Genomic DNA, 26,685 nt, shown 5'->3' on the forward strand with positions numbered 1-26,685 from the left:
AGATAGCCACAGTGTACTCATATACATTAAAGCTATCTATCTATCTATCTATCTATCTATCTATCTATCTATCTATCTATCTAAAAAGTCAGCACAAGAGGGGCTGGGGATTTAGCTCAGTGGTAGAGCGCTTACCTAGGAAGCGCAAGGCCCTGGGTTTGGTCCCCAGCTCCGAAAAAAAAGAAAAAAAAAAAAAGTCAGCACAAGTAACTAAAGAAACAGCCAAATGGAACTCAAATCAAAGCCAAAACTGTTAGGCTCAATAGAACCCACAACTAAATGGGAGCTGTCCTGACTCTGTTGCCTGCTTATGGGTCTTGTTCCCCTAACTGGTCTGCCTCCTCCGGCCTCAGTGGGAGAGGATGTGCCTAGTACTTGGTGTCCCAGCGTGGGTTGGTATATAGGGGGCCTCTCCCTTCTCAGAGGACTGTTTGTGGAGGACTGTGAGGTAAGGAGGGGACCTGCAATCAGGATGTAAAGTGAATAAATAAAGGGAAGCTCCAAGAGAGAAACAACACAGATGAATCAATATGTGATCTGTATCCAAGTGGAATATTACTCAGCCATGAAAAAGGAGCCGACTGCACATGAACACACGGATGCGACACCATGAGTGGATGTTGAAGATCCTGTGTTATGTGAAAGAACCCAGATATGAACAGATAACTATTGTTTGATTCCACTTACATGAGCAGTGGGGGGCTGGGAGGATGGACTTAGGAGCATGCTACATGAAAGAAGCCAGACTGGAAGGCTCCATTATATGAATTAATGAAAATAAGCAAGTCTATGAAGACAGAGAATAGATTAGATTAGTCCAGAAATGGTGGGCAGGGAGGCTTACGAACAAAGGAGGAAAGCCACGGCTAAAGGAACATCTTTTGGGCTGGTAACAGTGTTGTAGAATTAGATGTAGGTCATGGTTGTGAAACTGTACTTATATACCACCAAACCACCAAACTTCATTATTTGAAAGGATATGATGGAGCCCACAGTGGTGTTTAAGGCCTGCTTGGGAGACAAAATGAGCCGCAGGCCAGCCTAGACTACACAGTGAGCCTAGCCTGGACTACACAGCAAGGCTGTCTCAAAAAGGACAAATCAAACTAAACCATAAAGAGAAAACCAAGCCCAACCCCTCAGTATACTACCCTTTCCCATAAAAGGTACAGTGTTGTGTACGCTTTTTCTCAAAAATGTTTTAATTCAATGTCTGTCTAACATAAGCAGCGACATTTATTACATATGAAGTACCAGCTTGAAATTCAAACCCGACACCCACCCTCCAAACTCTTGACCGAGAGCTTTCCCGGTAGACAGGCTCTCTCCTCTCGTGACACGTTAAGAACAAACACATAGGACTGTGTACACCTCAATGCGATGCTGACCATGGCTCCTCTCACTGCCCGGGCCCCGAAAGACTCTTGTTCATGAACTGTCTCTTCACAAAGCAAGTCCACCACTGTCAAAGGCACAACACAGAGCGTACTGAGGGTCAGGGCACAGTGCAGGTGTGGGGCAGGCCAGCATTCCAGTCACTTTATGACACATAACAGTGTAAACAGTGGGCGGGCACCTTCCACTAAACTCAAAGGTGACCCCCCACCCCCACCCAGAGCAGCGAAACATGTCCTCCTGGCCCTCCACAGGCGTGAGACTCGCATCCACCCGCCGGTAGGAAAGTGTGTGAGGCAGACATGGTAGCATGCCTGTGTATTGCAGAACTGGAGGCCGAGGTAGGAGGAGCTAAGGTCACTTGTGTCCCTCCCCCTCCCCCCCCAACCAAGGGGCCCTGGCACACACACACTGCTCCCTGTGGCTGTTCCCTACAACAACAGAGACACCATTTACATGGCATTTACAGTATCCTGCAGGTGTGGCTAACCTGGGACATTTCAGAGCCCACAGAGGATGCATACAGGTCAAATATAAACGCAGTAGCATTTAACAGACTGGCAATAAGGCTACCAAGGAAAGACTACCCATCCCATACATAAGCTCTGCTCATGACTGAGAGGGAGACAGTGAACTCTGAGCTACCCTTGTCTCCCAGGTTAAACACTCTTTTGATAGCAGACTTCAGGGGTTTAAAAGGCAATGGGGCAAAAGGCCAAGCTCTGATTAAACAGGCAGAAGGGAGCATCTCACCTTGCTTGGTTTATCATTCTGAGGGTCAAAAACTTTGTCACAAAGCCTCAGTCCGGTCTCTTGCCTCAGCTGCTGTAGGTACGCGCGCATCGTTTCTGCAATACGAGGAGATCTGTGTGTGGGGAGGGATCCTAAACAGGGGCCTGGTGTCTAGATACTGACCTTGGCAAAGTATCTGCACACATTCAGATAGCTTAGGCAAAGAAAGGGCGCTCCAGGTGGTCCTCTTACATTTCTCTCTCTCTCTCTCTCTCTCTCTCTCTCTCTCTCTCTCTCTCTCTCTCTCTCTCTGTGTGTGTGTGTGAGACTGTCAGGCTGGCTGGGCAGTGGGGTGCCTTCACCAGCTGGGCCACCTGCTGACTCAGGATGGTTTTCTAACTGCATCCATTTTGGTTCAACAGTCTCTGCAGGCTACACTTGTTAGCAAGCTCTCTTGTGAAAGGGAGGCAGCACATGTGTGCCAAGCACCCCGTTATACTCTGAGCTCCAGTCAGCCGGCTGGGGAGATGGTTCAGGGGAGAAAGAGGCTGCCACGCAGGAGAACCAGAGTTAGAATCGTAGATCCACATAAAAGTAGAGCGGGCTCAGTGGCTGTCCTGCAAGGCCAGCCCTCAGCGGGCAGAGTCAGGGGATCCCTGGAGCAAGTTGGCCAGTTACAACAGCTCAATACATGAGCTCCAGGTTCAGTGAAAGCGACGTGGACAGTGATCAAAGGCCTGACATCAACCTCTGGCCTTGGAGCACACATGCACAGACGTGCACCTGCCCACAAGAACATTCACACCCACTTGACTTGTGCACACCACAAACACACACAAAACACTAATACCAATACAGTCAAGAAAACGAGTGGGGAGAAAGGGAGTCAGAGAAACTGGACAGGACACGGTGGCAGAGCCTTGTAATCTCAGCACCTAGGGAGCTGGTGCAGGATGATCATGAGTTCAAGACCAGTCTGGACTAGAGAGAGAGAGAGAGAGAGAGATATCATGTCTAAGAAAGGACCAAAAAAAGCACACACCAATGCCAAGAGTAAGACAGAGAGACAGGATGGCTACACACGTGCACGCACGCGCACACACACACTCTTGCACGCTCACAGTCCTGTTCTCACCATCCTCCTGTTTGCTGGCAGGTTTGGCGTAAATGGCGTTGAGGGGAAAGCCAGGCTCGCCAGGAATGGGAAAGTTGGTGATTCCTAGCGTGTACATTTCTTTCTCGCCTTGGCTTCTGGAGTTGCACTAAAATCAAATGACACAGTTGGTAAGAAAATGTGAACGTAATGCCGGAAATGCAACCTTTCACTGCAAGCAGCTGCCGGGAGCGCCCGTCTGCAGAGGGAGAACCTGCAGCCCTCTTTAGCTCTGCTCCAAGGACTAAGCCCAGACAGACTACCACAGCAGCCGGAATACAGTAGTTTAAATACTAAAAACCAAATGTCATACAGGTACACATCTCTCTTCGTGAATGCACACAGTATCTTTTATATATTTATTTTTTAGTTTTCTGAGACAGAGTCTTTTTTTTTTTTTCTTTTCTTTTTTTCGGAGCTGGGGACCGAACCCAGGGCCTTGCGCTTGCTAGGCAAGCGCTCTACCACTGAGCTAAATCCCCAGCCCCAGACAGAGTCTTAGTATATGACTTTTGCTGTCCTTGAACTGGTGATATAAACTAGGCTGGCCTCGAACTCAGAGACCTGCCTGCCTGAGGCTCCTGAGTGCTGGGATCGAGGGTGTGTGCTTCCAATCCTACCATAGGCTCTTCCTGGTTAAATTCTGAAGCAGTGATGAGCACGGACATACTTCAGAGTCAGCTCTGAAATGCCTGAGGCCTCTACATGGGGGAAGACGGGAACATGGCTGTGCTGCTGTCCACTCCACCCCCGATACAAGTGCTTGGCTGTCCTCAGAGGATGAAGGAGACTCCCGTCTTCACATGTCCAACACCTCCCAGCCCTCTGCTCCGTGTCAGTCCCCTCTGGGTTCAGACACCCCTAACAGAGAGGCCTTTAGCTTGCCCTCAGGTCTTGGCAGACCCGGGTGGCTGCCAGGGGTAGCCTCTCGCTCTGCTGTCCTCGTGTGAGAAAAGCCAAGTCTCGTTACCTTTTGGAGCTTCTTTAGACACTCAGAAATGTAGAGTGTGATGTAGATCAAGGTCCTGTCCGCTTCATTCTACAGGGAGAAGAGAACAACGGTACCCATGGGAGGTGGATCCTTCGAGCGTCGGCCTCCATTATCCACTGGCATCCCTAGGGTGCTCAGTTTCCTAACCCAGTCTTGTGGCTGCCCTGAGCCACAGCGGGGCTCATTTAAAAAACCCTTTCCCCTGAGTGTCTCTGAGAACAGACACACCTCTTCCTTGGCAGTGGGAAAAGCCACTGCACATACAACAAGTTCTGGGGGAACTCAACAGGCCCAACATCATCCCCGACTGTAAGGACAGAAGACAGCCGGTGACCACTGATCACGTGTGGCCTGTTTTACAGTTACAGTCAGAAAAAGGTTACTCGTGCCTCTGCTCTCGGTTTGGTTCTGAGGTAGGGTCTCTGCTCCACAGCCTGGCTGGCCTCTCATTTTTGGACAACCTTTAAGCCTCTGGCTCCTCAAAGGCGAGCCTCACATGGAGCCTGACCCTGTCACAAACACAGCACAGGCTGGCTGCAAGTGACAGAAACGCTGCTTGGCGCTGGATAGAGTGTCTGTCTCGTACCACCCGTCCCCTTTACAGCCAGGCCCTCTACTCTCCCTCCTCAGAGGGAGGGAAGGGAGGAAGCAGGCCCAGGAAGGCCCAGAGCACTCATCTTCCCTCATTCCCACCCCAGGTCCACAGCACAGCGGTGTGACAGACCACCTGAAACACTTGGGACCAAAGTGGTCCAGACGCCTGAGTAGTCTGGACGTGGGGCTATCTGCACAGGCTTCACCAGCTAAACGCCCCGAATCAGAAACTCCCAAATCCAGTCTGTAGTATAGGACTCTGAAGGATTTCAGGTTTGTCTGACTTAAGAGCGGAGGCGGGAGGTCATTGTTTAAACTTTTCTGAAACACAATTTCAGCATGTAGCTCACAATTCTCCTGTCTCAGCTTCCCAAGTGCTGAGATGACAGCACTTTATTTCAATGTCCAACCTGCATCCAAGAACGGAATGGGAGGCTGAGGCAGGAGAATTTCCCTAACTTCCAGACCAGCTCTGCCGATGTAACGAATTCCAGCCAAGGCTAATAGCAAAACCCTGTCTCAAATCAAACAAGCAGCCCGTGAGACTTCTGACCATTTCTCCACGAACGTGGGTCTGATTCGTCATGGGGCTTAATCAATACTGAATAAACAGAGATGCGTCTAGACGGGAGCTTGGCAAACTCTGACGAGGCCGGATAATAAGCTGGTTAGGCTCTGTGGCTAATGACCGGTTGTGACTGGTCGGCCACTGCTCAGTGTGAAAACAGACACTGCGAATGTGGAAACAAACAGGCACGGCTGCACTCAAAATACTGGGCACAGCTGTGCTCCAAAGAAGTTAATTTGCAAAAAGAGGCAGAGGGAGAGTCATTTGGCCTGCATGGCAGTAAAGAGTGTAGAAGGGAAAGAATGAAAATGGACGAGGGGTGAGGTGAGGGATCAGCAGTTCAGAGCGATTCCATTCGCTGTGGACCTGGGTTTGCACACATGGTAGCTTGTAGTCACTTCTAACTTGACTTATAGGGGATTTAACTCCCTCTTCTGGCCCCTAAAGGCACTGAACTGAACATACATGGAATAAACACATAAATGTGTGCGAGCACACACACGCACGCACGCATGCACGCACATACACGCACACAATACTTTTTTTTCAAATTTTTTGTTTTGATTTTTGATTTTTCTAGACAAGGTTTCACTGTGTAGCCCTGGCTGTCCTGGAAATACCTCTGTAGACCAGGCTGGCCTTAAACTCACAGAGATCGACCTGCCTCTGCCTCCTGAGTGCTGGGATTAACAGTGTGTGCCACCATGCCCAGCCCACAATAAACAACATGAAATAAAGCAAGGAAGCAAGAAAGGAAGAAAGGAACGGAGAGAGGGAGGGAGGAGGATGGATGGATGAACAAGCATCCTTCTCAGGCTGTTCTCAAATTCTACACTCACTCTCACCACCTAGCCTTCACAACAACCCTGACTCGAGGCAGATTTTTATCCCGTCTGAAAAGTAAGCACTCCCGGGAGTTACCTTAATTTCATAGTTCTTGAAGAAGACGTTGGCCTTGAAGTAATAGATGGCTTCATCCACAATATCCGTGTCTTTCGCTAAGCGGGAAACAAGAACGAAGACAGAGACCATTACCAAAGGTAAACTTCACACCCAGAGGCTGTGAGCATAGGTGTCCAAGCCTCATTATCACAAGATCTAGAGCTGGATAAAGGAAACCAAGGTTCTCTGCTGGGTTCAGTTCCTGGGGATCTGGCACCCTCTGCTGGGCTCCCAGGGCACCAAGCAGCACACAGTACATGCAGGCAAAACCCGTATATGCTGGGCAGTGGTAGCGCACACCTTTAATCCCAACACTCTGGGGGCAGAGGCAGGTGGGTCTCTTGGTTGGAGTCCCTGGTCTACAGAGAGAGTTCCAAGACAGCCAGAGCTACACAAGGAAACCCTGTCTTGAAAAACAAACCAAAGAAATGGAGAGATGGCTCAGCGGTTAAGGGCACTGACTGCTCTTCCAGAGGTCCTGAGTTCAAAACCCAGCAACCACATGGTGGCTCACAACCATCCGTAATGGGACCCGATGCCCTCTTCTGGTGTGCCTGAAGACAGCTACAGTGTATGTGTGTGTTTATATATATGTGTGTGTGTGTGTGTGTATGTATGTATGTATGTATGTATGTATGTATGGCTTTTTTTAAAAGAAAAACAAACCAAAACCAAACTAAACTGAAAACCAGAACCAAACAAAACCTTACACGTGTGCCACATGTGTGCAGATGCCCACAGAGGTCAGAAGAGGGCATCAGGTCCCAAGGAGCTGGGGTTACAGGTGACTGACTGTGGGGCCGACGTAGGTGCTGAGACCAGAACTCTGTCCTCTGGAGGAGCAGGAAGTGCTCTTAGCCTCTGAGCCATTCCTTCAGCCGGAACACAGTGTAACGAAGTGTTCCATATGATGTTATTCGAACCCATACACTGTAGTTTCAGGAGAACTACTGAAGGTATTTAGGAACACTGGGGACATTTCCTTCCTTTTATGAAAACTGTGGCTTAAATCCAGCATGTTCTGAGTCGTCACAAACTGAGGGAAGCCAGAGCACTCTGTGACAGACACACAGCTCATTACATAATTTCTCTGGCAATCTGTTGTCTCTTTTTTCATTTTCAAAGGTCAGACTTCCCGGGTTTGACAAGCAGCAGCTGGTTGCATCAGCACCACCGACATCCTTGGCTTGGGCTTCTGTCGTTCTCGCACAGCGCCCTGCACACCTCCCTTACAGCCTAGCTGGTGCCTCTGCCGAGGGTCTCTTCGGAACTTTTGACTCTAGCTTCCTGTTCTTGGCATCCTCCTCCTAAGAAAAGGAAACTTCTCCAGAGCAGCTAAGGAGATGGCAGAGGAGTGGAGACCTGGACAGAGCTTGGTACACAATAGGCATGGAAAGATATCTGCACAGCAGAAAAGGATTCTTCTATAGCCGAGGCTTGACCCCAGGGCCTCACGCAAGCTGTATCCTATCACATGGCGGTGCTCTGTCAGACTTCAGCTCAGCTCAGCTCAGCTCAGCTCACAACACAGACATCTACTCCAACTGTTCCAGCCCCTGCAGGAAGAGAACCGTCACCCTCACGTGCTCAGTTTCTTACGGTCTCATTTTTCCTTGAGGACTCAGTTTTTCGAAGGTGGTTAGGGTGTTCTCCACTCTGGGTTGGCTGGCTGTGTCTTCTAGTGCAATGTGTTATCTGTAGCCATGTGACAGAGGGCTCGGTGGCCAATGCTCTTTGTCTTTGTCTTTGGCCCGTAACTTTTAAGTACTGCTGTTCTCCTCAAGGCTGCCTTTTCCCACCTGCTCCCTTTTCTCAGGATCAGGTGAGCACTGGGGCAACTTGCCAAATCCATTGAATTTACTTATATTTCAACTAGTGGTGCAGACAAGTCCATTTAAGAGGAAGTCAAGGGGTTGGGGATTTAGCTCAGTGGTAGAGCGCCTGTCCCCAGCTCCGAAAAAAAGAAAAAAAAAAGTTAAGAGGAAGTCAAGTCAAATACTCTGGCAGAGGAAGGAAGGGCAACAGAGAAGAGACACAGGTGGGAATTGTAACTGTGGGCTTGGAAACCGTGAACGGAACTCGGGCCAGACATTTGCAGGGTCAGGAACAACAGAAAGGACGTTGTTGGCGGAACATCTCAAGACATGTCAGCTTAGGGAACAGTGAAAAGTTACCTCAGGAACTGAATGGGGAATCCAGAGTACAGCTGAGGGCGGAGTGGACATTGCACCCTGATGACTGCAAACACTTAACAACAGGTGGTAAAAGTGGGTAACCCCAAAATTCTCAGACCAGACTGGGAAACAAAGCTGTGATCTGCTGGAGGCAGAGGCAGGCAGTATTTCTGTGGTTTGAGGGCAACCTGGTCTACAGTATGAGTTCTAGGACAGTGAGGACTATACAGAGAAACTCTGTCTTAAAACACACATACACAGGGTTGGGGATTTAGCTCAGTGGTAGAGCGCTTGCCTAGCAAGCGCAAGGCCCTGAGTTCGGTTCCCAGCTCTGAAAAAAAGAAAAGAAACACACACACACAACCAAAATGGACCAGTAAACAGACACTTTTCAAACTAAAACATGAATGGCCAGTAACTATCTTGAAAAGTGTTCAACACCTCTGGTCTCAGGGGTACACAATTTAAATGCTCTGAGTGAGACACTACCTCACCATAGCCAGAAGCCGATCATTAGGAACTCTGACACCATGAGGTGCAGTGGCCAGCCATGGCAACACAGCAAGACCTTGTCTTTAAAAAACAACAAAGTTGGGGCTCGAGACCCCATATGAACAACAATGCCAACCAACCAGAGCTTCCAGGGACTAAGCCACTATACATGGACTGACCCTGGGCTCCAACCTCATAGGTAGCAATGAATAGCCTAGTGAGAGCACCAGTGGAAGGGGAAGCCCTTGGTCCTGCCAAGACTGAACCCCCAGTGAACATGATTGTTGGGAGGAGGGCGGTAATGGGGGGAGGATGGGGAGGGGAACACCCATATAGAAGGGGAGAGGGAGGGGCTAGGGGGATGTTGGCCCAGAAACTGGGAAATGGAATAACAATCGAAATATAAATAAGAAATACTCAAGTTAATAAAGATAAAAAAAAGAAAACAAACAAACAAACAAACAAAAAAACCAAAGTTATGGGCTGGAGAGATGGCTCAGTGGTTAAGGGCACTGACTGCTTTTCAGAGGACCTGGGTTCTGTTCCCAGCACCCACATGGTGGCTCACAACCATCTGTAATGAGATCTGATGCCCTCTTCTGGTGTGTCTGAAAATAGCAACAGTGTACTCATATAAATAAAACAAATAAGAGGGGTTGGGGATTTAGCTCAGTGGTAGAGCGCTTGCCTACGGAGCGCAAGGCCCTGGGTTCGGTCCCCAGCTCCGGAAAAAAGAACCAAAAAAAAAAAAAAAAAAAAACCAAAAAAAAAAACAAACAAACAAACAAAAAAAAAAAACAATAAAAAAAAACACAAATAAGTCTTAAAGGAAAAAAAAAAAAAGACTGAAGTACGGAAGCACACGCCTGTTACCCCAGACCCGGGGAAGAAGGCAGGAAGGGAGCACACGCCTGTTACCCCAGACCCGGGGAAGAAGGCAGCAGGAGCACCACAACTGAGGCTGGCTTGTTTGACCTCCAGGCCCACCAGGGTTTCAGAGAGAGATTTTTCTTCTCACATATCCAAGCAAGGCTTAAATAACACTGGGGTATGGTAAGAAACTGACAGAGGGCTGCAGAGATGGCTCAGTGGGTAAGAGGGCTTGCAGAGAAAGCTTGATCACCTGAGTTCGAATCCCCAGGACTCAGTGTAAAGTCAGACGTGGTTTAGTGATTTATGGTTTATTATCCTCTCACCTCCAGTTGTGGGCGGTGGCTCACATGGGCCCTCACATACAAATCAGAATGAAAAGAAAATGACTACTTTTTTGTTTTTAAAGTTGACCAAAGAAATAATAGCTTTGGTGGAGAAAGGTTCATTTTCCTTCCATTTTTTGTAAATTTTATTTATTATTATTATTATTATTATTATTATTATTATTATTATTATTATTATTTTTATATATGTGGGCAGCCAAAGGAAGGCAAAGGAAACAAGTATTCCCTGTTCACCAGAGACCTTGGGCATGCCTGGCTTTCTTCCAAGTTGCTACGTCCCTGAAAAGGGCACACAGTCAGCCCTTTGGAGAGGGAATCACCTTGGACTTCCTTCCATTTTTGGAGACAGGTTTCGCCCTTGCTTAGGCAGGTCTTGAACTACCAGACTCCAACCACCTCCTACCTCAGCCTCCTAGGTACTGCCCGTGCCCACGTAACGCTGTCTGTTGCTTATTTTGTCCAGCATGGTGACAGAAGAAGGCTGGGGACCTGCCATTCAGCCAGTCTGAAATGACTGACAGTGCCTGTGGGGACTGTGGCCAGAATTCAACACATTTCCTCTTTTTTTTTTTTTTTTTTTTTTTTTTGAGACAGAGTTTCAAGTAGCCCAAGTTGGCCTAGAACTTGCTGAGAATGACTTTGAACTTCTGATCTTCCTGCCGCCTCCTCCCAAGTGCTAGGATTATAGGTGTGCGCCCCAACACCTGGCTCTCAGTGTACCGTAGATGGGACCCAGGCTCTCCTCCATGCCAAGCAAGGTCTCTACCAACCCGGCCACATTTCCTTTAAGCTCACGCAAACATCCTAGGTTTTGAGAAAGCAGCTTCCTGTGGCGTGGGTAACTGTGATGCCGCCCCGTAGAGTGTAACAGGAAGCTGAGTACACGTGAATCAAGCTAAGCTCGTTCTCAAGTCAGCAGGTCTGTCTTGACCCCGAACAAAAGGACAGCGAGACTTACTCTCTCGAGGGGCGGGTCCTTTGAACTGGCTTCGGATGGGCAGCAGTGCCATGTTGCCAATGAGCTTGGTGTCAGGGTCCATGAGAGAAGAGTGGTAAGCCTGCGGAAGGAAGCCAGCAGGGGAGAAAGAACAAGTGTCACTAGGAGACAAGGCTAGTCCTCCAAAGGAAAACACCCTCAGGACCAACTGTGGGAGGAGAGGGCTGGTGGCAGCTACAGAGAGACAGCTCCTGACTCAAGAGAACAGACTGGTGGATTCTGAGACGTTCTGTCAGCTGGTTAGTGAGCACAGCCGTTCCCTAGACATTCACTGCAGAGACCACACAAAACAGGCTTCCCACCCGCCAGCTAGCCAGGACCCAAGCCCTAGTTTTGAAATCTGCCACTTCCTGCCTTATGACCACAACATGACTCTTCCTTGAACTTGTTTCCCCACCCCCAGCCCCTTCAACCACAACACGTAGCCCAGGCTGGTGGTCTCTCACTCTCACTCACTATGTAGGTGAGGATGACTTTGAACACCTTTAAAATTTATTTTATTTATATGAGTACACCTTAGCTATCTTCAGACACACCAGAAGAGGGCATCAGATCTCATTACGGATGGTTGTAAGCTGCCATGTAGTTGCTGGGATTTGAACTCAGGACCTCTGGAAGAGCAGTCAGTGCTCTTAACCACTGAGCCATCTCTCCAGCACCAACTTTGAACTTCTACCTCCCCTGCCCAATGCTGGGATGACGGGCCTAGATAACCACAGAACTGGCGACTAAACCAGGGCTTCAGGCACCCTAGGCAACTGCTTGCTCTACCAACTAAGCTCTACTCAGGTTCCCACTAGCTTTTCATGTCTTGTGTGAACGAAACCATTCATTCATTCATTCATTCATTCATTCATCAAATGACCGCTCGGCACCTTTTCTGTGCAAGATACGAGTGACAGTGTGACTTTTTTTTTTAAAGATTAAAAAATAATCTTAATTGTGTGTACGCTTGTATCTGCGGACGGGTATTTCTGTATGTATACAGTATCCACGCACTCCAGCAGATGGCGCTGGGGTCCCTGGAGCTGGAACTAGGCAGCTATGAATTGCTGGGTATGGACGCTGGAACAGAATTGTGGTTGCTGGGAATTGAACTCAGGACCTCTGGAAGAGCAGCCAGTGCTCCTAACCACTGAGCCATCTCTCCAACCCTTAGGTGGTTTTTCATCTCACCACCTGGTAACACTTCTGTTATCCTGAGATGTGTCTGCATTGCTGCAACTCCAGGGCCTGAGGGGTCCACCCTTTCGCCCTGCCCTTCACGTCCTACGTGAAGATTCTCTTAAAACTTGCCAGCCATGAAAGGCTATGAGGCTAGACCCCAGCTAATGGAGAAGAGACAAGAACCGCACTGATTCCCAGGTCAGTGTGCTTGATAGCCCAGTTTGGGTCCAGCTCATGGCGCCTTGTGCATGTGTTTCCAATAGCAGCAAGCTGAACCGTCTCTCCTGATATGAAGCTATATATACGATGTTTCCAGCTAACAGAGAAAGCAGACCAAATAAGCAATCACAGACTAAGTCTAGAGCATTCGTTCTGTGTCCACCTGGCTTGCACACAGAGCTTTTCAGTTCTAGCTTTAACTTTGGCTTCACTACTCATGAGCAACACTGCTAGGTTGGGTGAGAGAGATGGCTCAGTGGTTAAGAGCACTGACTGCTCTTCCAGAGGTCCTGAGTTCAAATCCCAGCACCCACATGGTGGCTCACAACCATCTGTCATGGGGTCTGATGCCCTCTTTGGCATGTCTGAAGATAGCCACACTGTACCCATACAAATAAGTAAATAAATAAATAAATAAATAAATCTTAAAAAAAAAAAAAAAAAAAAAACCCCACAAAACATTGCCCAAGTCATTGAATTTTGCTGAGCCCCAAGTCCTTCAGCAGGATATTAATGCCATGGACATCTCTTTTACACTGTCATCCTGAGAGTTGGGGGCTCTTTGGACAATAACTCTGGGTTTTCACATGTACCTCAATAGTCAGAAACCATAAAAATCATAAATCTTCCAAGGCTAAACATGGTGATGCCAGGCAGGCTTGCGATCCTAGCTGCATGGAAAACTGAGGCAGGAGGATAACAAATTCAAGGCCAGCCTGGGCAACTTTATGAGACCCCTTTACAAAAATAAGAAAGACACGGGAATCTAGCTCGGTGGTAGAGCATCTGTGTATGTAGCATGCCATGGGGCCCTGGGTTCAGTTCCCCACTGCTGCCCAAACACACACACAGCTCAAGGTTATGCTTGCCCTAAGAAGCCTTACCTATGCCAACCTCTTGCCCACATCCCCAGGTCCCTTGTTCCCCCAACCCGTCATCAGGCACTGGTTTGGTTTTACTTTTTGCACATGATCATGCATGCCCGTGTGTGTGTGTGTGTGTGTGTGTGTGTGTGTGTGTGTGTGTGTGTGCACGCGCGCGCGCGCGCATACTGGTACGTATGTGTATGTCCCCAGCTGGAGGCCACAGGTCTCTTTCTTCACTGCTTTTCACTTTATTTTTCAGACTGGGAGCCTCAGGGATCTCTATACATCCCCAGCTCTGGAATTGCCCACAGGAGCTGCCTCCCCTGGCTGTTTTACTTGGGTGCTAGGCATCCAAACTCAGGTCTTCACACTTGTGCCACTGAGACACCTCCTCAGTCCTACTATGTATTTGTGTGTGTGACAGTGTCTCTTACTGAACCCAGAACTTGCTGATTTTTGGCTAGGCTGGCTGGCCAATGAACTCGGAGGATCTGACTGTCCTTTGCCTCAACAGAGCTGGGGTCAGAAGCATGATCTGCTATACTCCCGCACAACAAGCTCTTTCCCCAGTATTTTTTTTTTTTTTTTTTTTGCCTCTCTCCATTTCTTACAGCTATGTAACCCAGGCTGACCTAGAACTCACTACACACACAGTCCACACTGATCTGAGATTTGCTATTCTCCTGCCTCTGCCTTCAAGTTTTGGGATGAAATAATTGCCACCATCGTTGCCATCGATCTATTTTCTTCACAGCGTTTGTTAAGATCTGAAGCTACTTCCTATTTATATTTACGCGGTTATTGTTTCTCCGTTAAAGTATCAGCTCCCCGAGAGGGCCTTAGCTGCTGCTGTTAACAGTGCTGGCTTCCCAGTGAGAGTTCAGTAGTAACACTTGTCCAATGAAGGTAGACCTTATTCAAGCGTCCCTTTATAATGTGCAATCGGCATCAATTTCCTCCCACTCGGATGCACACGGAAAAGGAAACTCCTGGAAACTAGCGCTGACTCAGTGGTGGTCTGGGAGTTGGGTGGGAGTTACAGCAGGGAGGACGATGGAAGGGGTCCATCAGGGAAGTGAAGTCTGACAGGTGATTAGCAGCAGGCCGACTCACTCCCTGGGGCGGAGGAGGAAGTGGACATGACAAGAGCGGGGGGGGGGGGGGGAGAAGCTGGACCCTAGGTTTAAAAATAAAAGCCATCATTTTTAGGTTTGAGGCTCTAGAGTGGGACCTGGGAACACTGCAGGACTGGGGGTTTGGGAGTGGAAGCAGCGGGGCGAGAGAGCCGGTGCTGGAGGCAAAGGACCGGGGCTAGAGAGCAGGGCGGTTTCCTCTCCCCCAGGCCTTTTGACGCAGGTCTCCCGCCTCCCCTCAGGCCCTCGCCCCGCTCGGCTCCCCGACCTTGGGGCTCGAAGACTTACCGGCATTTTGTCGGTGTCCGGATTCGATCTAGAGATGCTGAACCCAGGTAAAGCGGAGCAGCGTTTCCGGCAAACTAGACTGGGTGGAGTGGGCGGAAATAAGCCGGAAGAGGCGGGCGAAGCGAATAAACGCACTTCCGGACCCGCTTCCGCTGTTTGCTACAGCTGCACTGATCGCAATGAATGCCAGGGGGCGCGCCAGCAGTAAGCTCTGAGTGTGGCGCATGCGTAAAACGCACTCAGAAAAAATGGATGGGCTTTAGAATTGAAGAATCCCTCTCAAGTGGTTAATAATCAACTCCCGTTTTTTCCTTATTCCCTGGCTTCAGCTTCAAAGCCAATAACACTCAGTTCCCCGATTTACCCTTCTGCCATGTCTATTTTTTTTTTTAATTTAACCACAGTGCAAGTGGGGGAAGTGGGGGAAGTGAGATCTGACTTCCCATTATGAGACTCGGGATAAACTGTTTTCAGAAACTCTTGCACACTAAGCAGACTTGGCGGCCATTATTATTATTATTATTATTTTTTTGTTCTTTTTTTCGGAGCTGGGGACCGAACCCAGGGCCTTGCGCTTCCTAGGTAAGCGCTCTAACCACTGAGCTAAATCCCCAGCCCCGGCGGCCATTATTTTTATTTTTCAATGTTTATGTTGTTAAGAGTCACAAGAAGTCGAGGCTGGCATATACATATATATGAACATGAACTTATCTGTCTCCACTTGTGTTCAGGAATTACAGATGTGTGCTCCACTACTCCGTTATTTTATTTTGCTGTTTTATAATGCCTACGGTGGTATCTCTGTCTCCCTACCCCTTGACCTGCCATCCACAAAATGTGTATCATATATCATCCCTACTTTTTAAAAAAATATTTATCTATTTATTTCATGTATGAATACACTGTAGCTATCTTCAGACACAGCAGAAGAGGGCATCAGATCCCATGACAGATGGTTGTGAGTCCCCATGTGGTTGCTGGGAATTGAACTCAGACCTCTAGAAGAGCAGTCAGTGCTCTTAACCGCTGAGCCATCTCTCCTGCCCCATCCCTACTCTTTCAACACGGTATGGTGTTAGGTCTTTCCTGATCACGGTAAGGACTAGGTGGGCAAGAAAACCAAGTATTATAAGGGCCCAGGTGATGCCACATGTCTGAAAGGGTGGAAACAGACCTACCACTGACCCCATCATATATCATCTAAGTATTTTGAGAGTCTCGCTGTGTAGCCCTGGCTAGTCTAGAACTTGCTTTGTAGTCAGTTACATTTTAAATCCCTTGTTGTGTGCAAACTTGTCCTGAGGTCAGAAGGCAACTTTTGTGAATGGGCTTTCCTTCCACCACACAGGCCCCAGGGATGGAGTTTGGATTATCAGGCGTGGCAACAGGACCTGACCAGCCATCTTGCCCACCATATACCTGGAACATAATGAACTCATTATTACCAAGCACCTTCCTCAGAATGCAGTGCATTGCTGTCTCCTAGTCCTTTCTTACGGCAGTCCCTCAGACTGGAATACCCATGTCTGCTTCTAGACCCACAGCACCTTTCAGACATTTGTTCTGATTGAGACTAAGGCAGCCCCCACTTTGTCACTCCTGCATTTCCTTTGCCAGCATGTGTGTGAGGACCTCTGCTCTACAGAAGCCATCTGTATGGTTATGTCCACCTCCAGTGAGGTGGACAAATCTCTGAAGTCAAGTTCTTTAGAGGCCAGAGGTCCAACGAGGACACCAGCCCCTAGCACACACACTTCTGAGACTGAAACCAAGGAGATGGGAATTACAAACCCTGACAACCCTCCCCCCCACAGGGGATGGACGGGTCCTGAGAACCTGTTCAATGGGAGTCTAGAGACCAGGATGTTTTCAATCCTCTCACACTCCTAGGCCAAAGAAAGCCACTGGCAGCTCAGCCCATCCGCATACCAGGGCCCTGCACACAGCCAAACCAGTCAAGATACAGACACTTGCCTCTTCCCAAGCCTTGGTCTCCAGGCGCAGGCGACTGATTCAGAGTCTGGCTTGGCTTTACTGACAATGGATCAAATGCAGTACTGCAGGCCGACAGGACAACATCTGACTTGAGTTACACTTCTATGAGGGCTGAATTAGGGTCACCAGGTAGAATGGTCACCAAATAACTTGAGGGGCCTTAGTGCATGGGTTCAGTGAAAGAAATCATGGGATAAGCTCTGGGAATGTCACGTCTAACTGGACTGATGAGATCCGGCCTCACTGTGCCAGAGCCTGGCCTTTGAGGGATGCGGGAGCCTTCAGCTGGCTGCTTGCTCCCCAACACCTGCACACACACACCTGCTGCCACTGGACTCAGAAGAGCTGAACTCATTCAGTGTAAGTGAAAACCCTTTCTTCTGCTTTAGGGTATGCAGTATTCCAGGAAAATCTAAGCTTTTAAATTCTCAGAGACTACAAACAAGCCAATTTTTTTTTTTTTTTTGCTTGTTTTTCTCATTTTTGAAATACGGACTCACTCTGTAGCCCAGACTGGCATTGGTCTCATGATAATCCTACCTCAACCTCCCAAAACCTGGGACTACAGTCACGAGTCACCGTACTCACACAGACACACACTAGATTTCTAAACAGTCACTGCCAACATTTCGACCCCTGGGGAAAGTAGCCTGTTTTAAGAGGTTTTCTGGAATGTGTAATTCACAGTCTGCTGGAAAAAAGAATGTAAAGAGGACCTGTTTCTTTCCTATACATACATCCATATATGCAAATCTCAAACACCGTTTTCATTTTTAATTATATAAATAATACATGTTTCATTTTGGAAAATAAGATTTATGTATAGCCTTCCAATTTTTTTGATTTGATGTAGATCTATAATTTTTGTCACAATAATTTGAACCTCTCCAGAAACAAACAAGTAAATCAAAAGAAGACCCCTCAAAAAATAAAAATCCAATTGTAATAATGATTTTATATCGGGTATAATTGCACACACACACACACACACACACACACACACACACACGCACGCACGCACGCACCACACATGGGCGATGTATATCTGTGACTAGGTTGATTTATATTATATACAAGTCTTTGTGCATTAATTTCTACTTTGACTTTTGACTCCTGGAAGAGCAGCAGTTGCAGAGCTCATGCACAGGCCAGACTCGCTCGCTCAATCGCTTACTTACTGGCTCACCCCTAGAGCCCAGCGTTCCTTACAGACAGCAGCAGCAGCCTCCCATGTTACATCCTCCAGGGGAAGAGCACTTCTCGATGTGGCCACAACGGGATAGGAGCTTCGTAGTCAACCTCACTCATTCTGCCGTTCTTGAAAATACTCATCAAACATGGAGGAAGACTCTTCTTCATGCTCCTGACACAAAGGAAACACAGAAGAGACAATGCATTCCCTGCTCTCGGGACACCTCATCAGAGTCCACGCAGTGAAGCCTAGGTTACCTTGGGCTCCTTAAACTCCAAGTCCTCCCCGTACTGAATGGCGAAGTCAATGTGCTGGAGCACGATGTTCATGCTCTCCTCATCTGACTGATCGTACGGCAGAAACCGAACCATGCTGTAGTCATCAACCTACAGGCGCGGGTGTGGAGAAACGGGCTCTCTGACAGTGCAGAGTTCGATTCCCTGGCAGGTCTGTTTTATAATCATTTATACTTCTCCTTAAAGGTTCATGTGCCAGCCGGCAGGCAGGATGGCTGGGGGTAAGGTGTTTGCTGCCAAGCCTGACAACCTGGGTCTGGTCCTCAAAATGCACATGATAAACAGAGAGTCAACTCCTGCAGACTGTCGTCCTGGCACACGTGCATGCATGCATACCTGCACGCATGCACAGTTGCATGCTTGCACACACACACACACACACACAAATAAACATTCACATGCACTGGGCTGGGAAAAGGAGCCCTGGCGACAGACAGCACCAATGGCTGACCTTTCTGATTCTGACCTGCTAGCACTGAGCTGTCCCCCTGTCTAACTGCCTGAACTAACCATCACGTCCTGGTTCCCCCAACACTCCCTTAGGGGATAGCACTGGGCTGTGCTGCCCACACAGGTGGACACTGACTGGCCAGGGGCATCACTAGAGGAGGCCTAAAGGTACCACTGCAAGGCTTACCAGACCACACACGGCCTTCGTCAACTTCTTGAATTTCTGACTTCTTAAGTCACCTGTTGAATCTTCTAGCAGAGAGTACATGTCTGGATCTAGAAACCTTTAAAGTGAGAGGGAGACAGGGAAGGAGGAGTACACGAGGGAAGAGACCACGCCAGAGACTGTCTCAGGGCAGAAGGCTCGTCACCCCCACAGAGCTCAGCTGGGAACTCACTTCTCAATTTCCTTCTTGGCTTTCTTGCTCAGCAGGTCCATCTTCGTCATGATGTTAACCTGTGGGATTTCCAGGGAGATCATGGCACTCAAGGCTGCCAGGATGCCAGAGATAAACTGGGGAAGGAGAGAGAACAGACAGACCAGTTACTGCCAACGAGGGCCTCCTGCTCACTGGAAGGGAACCCAAGACACTGATCTCACAGGGAAAGACACTGGCTCAGAAGGTGACGGAGGCCTGGCCTTGAAGGAGAGGAGAGGAGACGTCATCTATGTGAGCAGAGGTGTGGCAGGCCTTTACCCCAGCTGTGCGGATGAAAATCCAGTTCTGGGCCAGTCTTTGCTACACAAAAGACTGTCCCAAACCCATCAATGAGTCACTGGATCTACCTTGATTTCTTCTTTGGATTTTGACCATGATATTGGCCTTCTTTCCCACTGACACCCCTCACGACTACTAATGAGAACATGGAGTCTATATTTTCTAAACGGGACTAAAGGTCCTTAGAAATTAAAAGCAGATTTTTCAGCTTGTCTCACTCTGTAGCCCAGGCTAGCCTTGAACTTGCAGCAACACTCTTGCCTCAGGCTCCTGAGTGCTACGATTGCAGGCATGAACCACATACTCAGCTCAGTGTGTGGTTAAACATACTCTCTAACGATGCCCATCTGCCTCAGTTCTTTTTTTTTTTTTTTTTTTTTTTTTTGGTTCTTTTTTTTTTTTTCGGAGCTGGGGACCGAACCCAGGGCCTTGCGCTTCCTAGGTAAGCGCTCTACCACTGAGCTAAATCCCCAGCCCCTCAGTTCTTATTTCTTAAGCAGGTCCCCAATCTATTTTCCTTCTTATTTTCTTGAGGCAGGGAACTCTGGCTAGCTTGAAACTTGATTTGTAGACAAGGCCGGTCCTGAACTCAGATTCTTCTGAGTCTGCCTCCTGAGTGCTAGGAATAAAGTCCCCACACCCAGCTAAATCTATCTTAGGTAAACATACATTCACATAGTCATTTGACAACGGGAGACACTAAATAAATGGAAGAGCCAATGAAATGTGGAGACTCACATAGAATGGGCAGAGCAGTCAGTAGCTTTCTACCCAGGACTGAAAAATCTACAAGAGATTCACCCTCAGACCTTGAATGACTCCACCATGAACTGAGAATCAACCAGGAACACCCCGCACACTCGGAACTCCCACTGTTCAAGCTGCTGGACCAGCTGCTTCATGACGGGCAGGTGGGTGTAGAGCTCAATCTGACCTGCAGGGGGAGCACAGGACAGCAGTCAGATCAGGTCACAGGCAGCACCTGCACACAGATGCCACAGAGATGGAGGAAAAGCAGGAAGGGCACAGCGGCCGCATGCCTACAGTGTGTGCAGCCCTCGGTTCAAGCCCCAGTACTGAAAGAGAAGGATATCAGATCCTGCTACACATCCAGGTGTTTCGCTTTGTGTCGTCTGTGGTGCTGCGGACTGAACTGCAGCTTGTACCTGCTCGGCAAGTTTGCCGTGAGTCTCCATTCCCTCAGACTGTGCAGTGTGCAGCTCTCCCCTGACTTCTGTGGGGCTTTTGCATTGTTCCTGAGCTTCGTTGTTTTGATTTATGTATCTGTATGTCATGTGTTTGCAGGTGCCGATGGAGACCAGAACAGGGTGGCAGAGCTGAAGTTACAGAAGTTGCTGAGATTTGAACTTAGGTCCTCTGGAAGAGCAGCAGTGCTCTTAACCTCTGAGCCACCACATGTACTCAGCTGTCACGGGGACATCACGGGCTCTCAGGACAATCACAGAACCTGAGGAAAAGCCACCACAGGGACAGCAAGCAGACTTTATATTTTTTCCCCAGTGCTGGGGTTGGGATGTGACCCTGTGGCAGACTACCTCCCTGACATGAACTAGCCCAGGACTCAACCCTCAGCACAGAAAGACAGTAACCCAAGCACAAAGAGGCAGCTTGGGGATATTCACACCCATAACGCATGCACGAACGAACGAACCCATGCATGCACTTGAGCGTGCTTGCTTCTGAGGGAGTTCACGTGTTTAATTACGAGTAAGAGAAAGAAAGCAAGTGAAGCCCCACACACACACATACAAGTGAGGTTGGCCAGGCTCCAGTCCACAGCTCACACGTCACCTGTCCCTTCTCAGTTTCATCTCACAGCACCTCTGCTCACCCAGTCATCCCCATAGCTTCCTGTCTGAGGCCCTTTGCCTGCACAGCTGTCTCTATTTTGTCCTATGGCCTAGTTTAAAGGACAACTGCCCAGTTGCCTCTGGAACCCTTTTCCTGTAGGGCAGTTTGTGTTCCTTCTGTGGGTCACCTGACAAAGACATTAATCATGGGGTGACTGTTCATCCCGGTTGCTTACCACTGGACCCTGAGCTCCACAGCCCTGGCCCTGGCCCTGGCTCCTTCGCTCTTCCAGTTGTCCCCAGTAAGCACTTGATAAACCCAAGGGATAAACTGGGGCCAACTGGGTTCTGCAGTGTAGTTGCTCACCACTGTCCCCAAGGAGGACACAATGTCACAGCTTCAGGGCAGACTGTACATTCAAGCTGGGGATGTACCTGGACAGTCAAATAGGATGTAGTCGTCCTCGACGTGGCCCAGACAGTTCTCCAGCCAGTCAAAGTTATTGGCAAAGTACTCCATGCAGAACACCAACCCTCCGTTGGGACCAAACCGCAGAGAATCGTCCTCCATCACGTCGTCCACCTCAATCAGTTCCCGGATGTCTGGAGAGTCAGGCAGGGACCACAGTGAGTGTCCACTTGGAGAACTTAAATCAACAGACATATAAGAAACTCACACACAGGGCTGGGATGACGGCTCAGTGCTTGGTGCACGAGCGTGAGGACCAGAGTGTGAGCCTCGGGCACCCATGTAAGAAGCTGGGCATAGGGTTGGGGATTTAGCTCGTTGGTAGAGCGCTTACCTAGCAAGCGCAAGGCCCTGGGTTCGGTCCCCAGCTCCAAAAAAAAGAAAAAAGGAAAAAAAAAAAAAAAGAAAGAAAAAAGGAAAAAAGAAGCTGGGCATAGCTGCACATCTGTAACTGCAGAACTGCAGTGCTGTGGGCAGAGACAGGAGGGTTGCTGGGGATTGTGTCCAAGGTCAGTTAGAGATCATGACTCAAAGGTGGAGAGCGAGAGAGACCAAGCTAGCTGACTGAACACACTGCAGGGATAGCACACAGTAAAACATATGCAGACATAAGAGGGGCGCTGTTTTGTGTGTTTGGTTTTTTGTTGTTTTTTTGTTTGTTTGTTTGTTTGTTTGTTTGTTTTGAGACAAGGTATTAGACCAGGCTGTGCTAGAACTCACAGAGATAGATCTGCCTGCCCCTGCCTCATGAGTGCTGGGATTAAAGGCGTTCACTGCCACACCCGGCTTGGAGGAGAAGCTCTTTAAGCTCTGCTACAGAATAAACTCCCAGGAGTATCAGTAAGTGAAAAACTTAAGGCACAGAACTTCCTGTAAGAATCAATCAGGTGTACTGAGAGAAAAACTGGCTGTGATGGCCCCGCATCTCCAGTCTCAGCTCTTGGGAGAGAGAGGAGGGAGGTCTAGAGAGCTGGGTCCTGTTTCAAGGCAAAAAACAAAACCAAACACAACAAAATACACAAGTCCACTGCACACACTTTATAAACACTCAGGCTGGACTTCAGAGGCACAAGTTGCTTATGGAGGAACACATCAGAAACCAGCAACACTGGCTATGGAGCAGGCTTGACTGCTGGGCCACACACGACTCAGGATTTTTCCCGTGTGGCTTACAGTTTGGACCATTTGGCTATGTAGTGCCTACATCAAGAAGTAAGCTAAAGGGCTGGAGAGATGGCTCAGCGGTTAAGAGCACCCGACTACTCTTCCAGAGGTTCTGGGTTCAATTCCCAGCAACCACATGGTGGCTCACAACCATCTGTAAAGAGATCCGATGCCCTCTTCTGGTGTGTCTGAAGACAGCTACAGTGTACTTATATATAATAAATGAATAAATCTTTAAAAAACAAAAAAAAAAAAAAGAAGTAAGCTAAAATGAGGCCAACTGCTACCTCTTAACTTGATGACCAAGAAGCCAGTTAACTCCTAAGCCTATGTGACTGACCTCCAGAAAGGTATTCAATCTAAACAGAACAGGAAGTTGCCCTCTGTGAGGTCCCCAGGTCCTTCAAACATCTTTCTGCTTAAGGAAGCTGAGTGCCTTTGCTGACAGGATCCCAAACAACAGCCTGCCTTTCTCTCTCAAGAGAAAGACAAGAAGATGGTTTCCACTTCCTCCTCAGCCTGCTCCCCCACTCCACCTGCTACAGGGCTACACTATCAAGAACACACTCCTGGCTCACATCTGTGATCCCAGCCGTCACAGGTAAAGGCAGGAAGTTTAAAAGTACAAGGCCATCCTTGGCTACAAAAGATGTTTGAGGACAAAAGATGTGTGAGACTATTTCAAAACTCGGAATAAATAAAAACATTCTGTGGCAGCGTCCACACTGCAGAACCTTCTCCCCCACTCTCCGTCCCCTCCTGCTAGCTGTCAGCCCCACCGTCCCACTGCTAACTCTGGTCAAAGCTGCCAATGTCACTATGGTCCCTGAGCTACATGTGGCCATTTTACAGCTCAGTTGGACCTATGTAGTGGACACCTCTTTCTTGAAAAATTCCCTAGGGGTTGGGGATTTAGCTCAGTGGTAGAGCGCTTGCCTAGCAAACGCAAGGTCCTGGGTTCGGTCCCCAGTTCCAAAAAAAAAAAAAAAAAAAAAAAAATTCCCTCTTGTTTTTTCTGAAGCTTACTTTACTGATACACCACCTCTAAGAGCCTCCAGAGAACATACAGCTTCAGGACTCAGACTCTGTCCCTCTTCTATAAGGAAACTCCCTCTGAACACGAGGTCATCCATCCTGGAACTCAATGTGCTGAGATTTTATTTATTTTGCTGCTGGCTCAAATATTTGCACCTTCCATCTATCTAAGTGAGCAGTTTCTGTTTAATTGAGGTCGACTGTTTTTAATTTTTTTTAATTGCTTTGTTTTTTTTTTTGTTTTTTGTTTTTTTCCTTTTTTTTGGAGCTGGGGACCGAACCCAGGGCCTTGCGCTTGCTAGGCAAGCGCCCTACCACTGAGCTAAATCCCCAACCCCTAATTGCTTTGTTTTGTTTCACTGAGCGCCGAGGTTACGAGCATGCACCTCACTTGGTGTTATGGGGTGCTGAGGGTAAAACCCAGGGCTTCATGGACCGCAGGGAAGCACTCCACCACCAGGCCACACCCCAGCCCTGAGCCTCACCTTTCTAAGCCAGCACAGGTGCTGTTTACTGCAGACAAACCATCTTACCAAAGTAAGCAACAAAGGAACAAGACAGAAAGACAGGTAGGCAGGAACCCAATCACCTTGGAGTCTTCCAGCAAAGACCAGAAAAGGGGGTTGGGGATTTAGCTCAGTGGTAGAGCACTTGCCTAGCAAGCACAAGGCCCTGGGTTCGGTCCCCAGCTCCGAAAAAAAGAAAAAAGAAAAAAAAAAAAAAAAAAAAAAAAAAAAAGACCAGAAAAGGAGGCCATTGTCCCCACACCCACAAACACCGCTACCACCACCAAATGGCCCTTGGCCTTATCTCCGCTCACCATGAAACCAGGGGTGAGTACGTGAGTTGACTGAGCGTCAGTTTCTGGGCTGAGCAGTCAGTTTTCAGTGCCTTCTGAGCTTTACTGTGCCTGAAGAAGGTGGCCCTGCCAGGACTTACCAGCCATCACAGGATAGTTGAAGTGTTCTGCCGCTGGGTCCAGGTTGACTACCTGGACAGATCGGTTGAGGGCTTCGCAGTGCTGAACCATGGTGGAACAGTAGGTGCTCTGTAAGGTTACAAGGTAGGGAGTTAGCACCCAAGGCAGTATGCTGCCACCCTTCACACTGTCAGACACTTCTCCCCTCTCTGAGCCACTGTCCACCCAGACCAAACTACATCTCCAGGGAAAACCCTAGGAAGGGGCAAAATCAGAGCTGCAGATCAAGATGCAGGGCTTGGGCTCAGCAAACTTTTTAAACACAGTGCACAAATTAACTTAGATTATAGACATGACCTCTGCCTTGCACACCTTTAATCCCGGCAGGCGGATCTTTGTGAGTTTGAGGCCAGCCTGGTCTACAGAGTGAGTTCCAGGACAGCCAGGACTACATAGAGAGAAACCTTGTCTCAAAGAGGGGAAAAAAGCAGAATCTAGTGGAGCACACCTTTAATCCCAGCACTTGAGGAGACAGAGGTGGGCAGATGACAGGTAGATAGCACCATATACACAGTGAGTACCAGGCCACTTAAGAACTAGTTAAGACTCTGCTTCACAAAGAACAATGAGGGGTTGGGGATTTAGCTCAGTGGTAGAGCGCTTTTGGTCCCCACCTCCGATGGGGGGGGGGGGGGGGAGAAGAACAACACAAAGAACAATGAAAAGACCAAACCTAACCCCTCAGCCTTCCACACATACAAGGAAAGAAAGTCTGCTATAATCATTCTTTGGGAACTGGAGAGATGGCTGAAAACTTAAGAGCACTTGCTGCTCTTACAGAAGACCTGGGTTTTCTGCAAGTGACTGCCTCTTCTGGTCTCTTTGGGCAGTGCCCACGAATGGTGCATATATACACACATATACACGTATCAGAAACCCATACCCCAACTTTACCCCCAGCTCCTGGTGTTGGAATGGAACCCAAGGTCTAAACTTCTGAGAAACAGAGAAAGACGAGACCCCATACTGGGTGTGTGGCAGAAGGCCTGTTCTGGAGTTAAGACAGAAACAGACTCTGATTCTGGACATAACTAAGCGTATGATTCTAGAAAAAAAAAAAAAACCCTTTCTGTGTCTGGGTATTCTACAGATTACAGATCAAGCACATGGAGACGTTATGAAAACACCTGGAACGACCAGGACAGTGTCTGGAGCAAAGGTATCCTACTACCATTATTTTAAAGATACGTGTCCTGCGTTAGTACGTGACCATGTGTGCACTCTGTTCGTGGAGGCCTGAGGTTACAGCTCTGTATGGATGCTGGGATTGAACTCAGGTCTTCTGGAAGGTCAGAACAAGCTCTTAAGCGCTCAGCCACCTCTCCATCCGCCCCATAGCTATTAAAGATGCTATTACTCCCAAACAAAAACCAAGGTACGAGCAGAGAGCGGAAGCGAATTACCCAGGGTTCCCCGCGGCCCAACCGCCCACGAGCCGCAGGTCCTCCAGCCTCACCTTCCCGCTGCCCGCGGGGCCCATGACAAGCTGCGCATACCGAGGCATGCCGGTTCTCCGGGTTCTCACAGCGATCTGCCACACTCCCTTCAGCCTTCGCGCGACGGCCACTGAGTTCCGGGAGCGTGGGTAGAAGCCAATCGCAACCCAGATCTCTTGTCCATCGCTGGTATTTACTACACCTAGGACTA

At 48.6% G+C, this 26,685-nt stretch overlaps 2 protein-coding genes, 1 long non-coding RNA gene and 1 other non-coding gene across 7 annotated transcripts; 1 reads left to right on the plus strand and 3 right to left on the minus strand.

Annotated features, from left to right (window-relative positions):
- Positions 1-1,174: 1,174 nt before the first annotated feature.
- Positions 1,175-15,044, minus strand: Arpc3 (actin related protein 2/3 complex, subunit 3). Its single transcript, NM_001105933.1, has 7 exons — positions 14,929-15,044; positions 11,217-11,316; positions 6,355-6,431; positions 4,251-4,319; positions 3,263-3,389; positions 2,149-2,243; positions 1,175-1,462 (listed from the first exon to the last, which is right to left on the minus strand). The coding sequence occupies exons 1-7, from the start codon at positions 14,932-14,934 to the stop codon at positions 1,400-1,402; spliced, it is 537 nt and encodes a 178-aa protein (NP_001099403.1). The 5' UTR covers positions 14,935-15,044; the 3' UTR covers positions 1,175-1,399.
- On the plus strand, positions 1,595-7,967 carry LOC108352447 (uncharacterized). The gene is made up of 2 exons (XR_015634836.1): positions 1,595-1,736; positions 7,501-7,967. It is a non-coding gene; the product is annotated as an uncharacterized LOC108352447 (long non-coding RNA).
- On the minus strand, positions 10,443-10,585 carry LOC120096106 (small nucleolar RNA SNORA67). The gene has a single exon (XR_015635001.1). It is a non-coding gene; the product is annotated as a small nucleolar RNA SNORA67 (small nucleolar RNA).
- Positions 15,045-17,677: 2,633 nt separating the features above from the next.
- Positions 17,678-26,642, minus strand: Gpn3 (GPN-loop GTPase 3). Of its 4 annotated transcripts, none has more exons than XR_015634090.1 (8): positions 26,495-26,606; positions 24,999-25,107; positions 21,827-21,994; positions 20,056-20,514; positions 19,260-19,927; positions 19,049-19,145; positions 18,373-18,501; positions 17,678-18,286 (listed from the first exon to the last, which is right to left on the minus strand). XR_015634090.1 is itself a non-coding variant. In NM_001393837.1 (8 exons), exons 2-8 carry the CDS (start codon positions 25,087-25,089, stop codon positions 18,224-18,226), a joined length of 789 nt encoding a protein of 262 aa, NP_001380766.1. In that variant the 5' UTR covers positions 25,090-25,107; positions 26,535-26,642; the 3' UTR covers positions 17,678-18,223. The 4 variants fall into 4 exon arrangements, 3 of the variants coding, with proteins under 3 accessions (NP_001380766.1, NP_973720.2, XP_087435083.1); NM_001393837.1 differs by having other exon boundaries at positions 19,260-19,375; positions 20,390-20,514; positions 26,535-26,642; NM_201991.2 differs by having other exon boundaries at positions 19,260-19,375; positions 20,390-20,514; positions 26,495-26,642.
- Between the last annotated feature and the right edge of the window lie 43 nt (positions 26,643-26,685).

The sequence above is a fragment of the Rattus norvegicus genome, chromosome 12 (genome assembly GCF_021556685.1).
Source record: "Rattus norvegicus strain SHRSP/BbbUtx chromosome 12, alternate assembly SHRSP_T2T, whole genome shotgun sequence".
In the NCBI taxonomy this organism is placed as follows: domain Eukaryota; kingdom Metazoa; phylum Chordata; class Mammalia; order Rodentia; family Muridae; genus Rattus; species Rattus norvegicus.

What these genes read in the sequence shown, in the direction of transcription:
- Gpn3 (NM_201991.2), bottom strand. Translation starts at nt 26,542, where the DNA reads ATGCCTCGGTATGCGCAGCTTGTCATGGGCCCCGCGGGCAGCGGGAAG. An exon ending in GCCCCGCGGGCAGCGGGAAG is followed by an intron (nt 25,108 to 26,494) that starts GTGAGGCTGGAG and finishes GTAACCTTACAG; the next exon opens with AGCACCTACTGTTCCACCAT. An exon ending in TCATGGTGGAGTCATTCAAG is followed by an intron (nt 19,376 to 20,389) that starts GTCTGAGGGTGA and finishes CTCCTTCCCCAG; the next exon opens with TTTATCTCTGGCATCCTGGC.
- Arpc3 (NM_001105933.1), bottom strand. An exon ending in GTCTAAAGAAGCTCCAAAAG is followed by an intron (nt 3,390 to 4,250) that starts GTAACGAGACTT and finishes ATTTGATTTTAG; the next exon opens with TGCAACTCCAGAAGCCAAGG. An exon ending in TGCCAGCAAACAGGAGGATG is followed by an intron (nt 2,244 to 3,262) that starts GTGAGAACAGGA and finishes CTCGTATTGCAG; the next exon opens with AAACGATGCGCGCGTACCTA.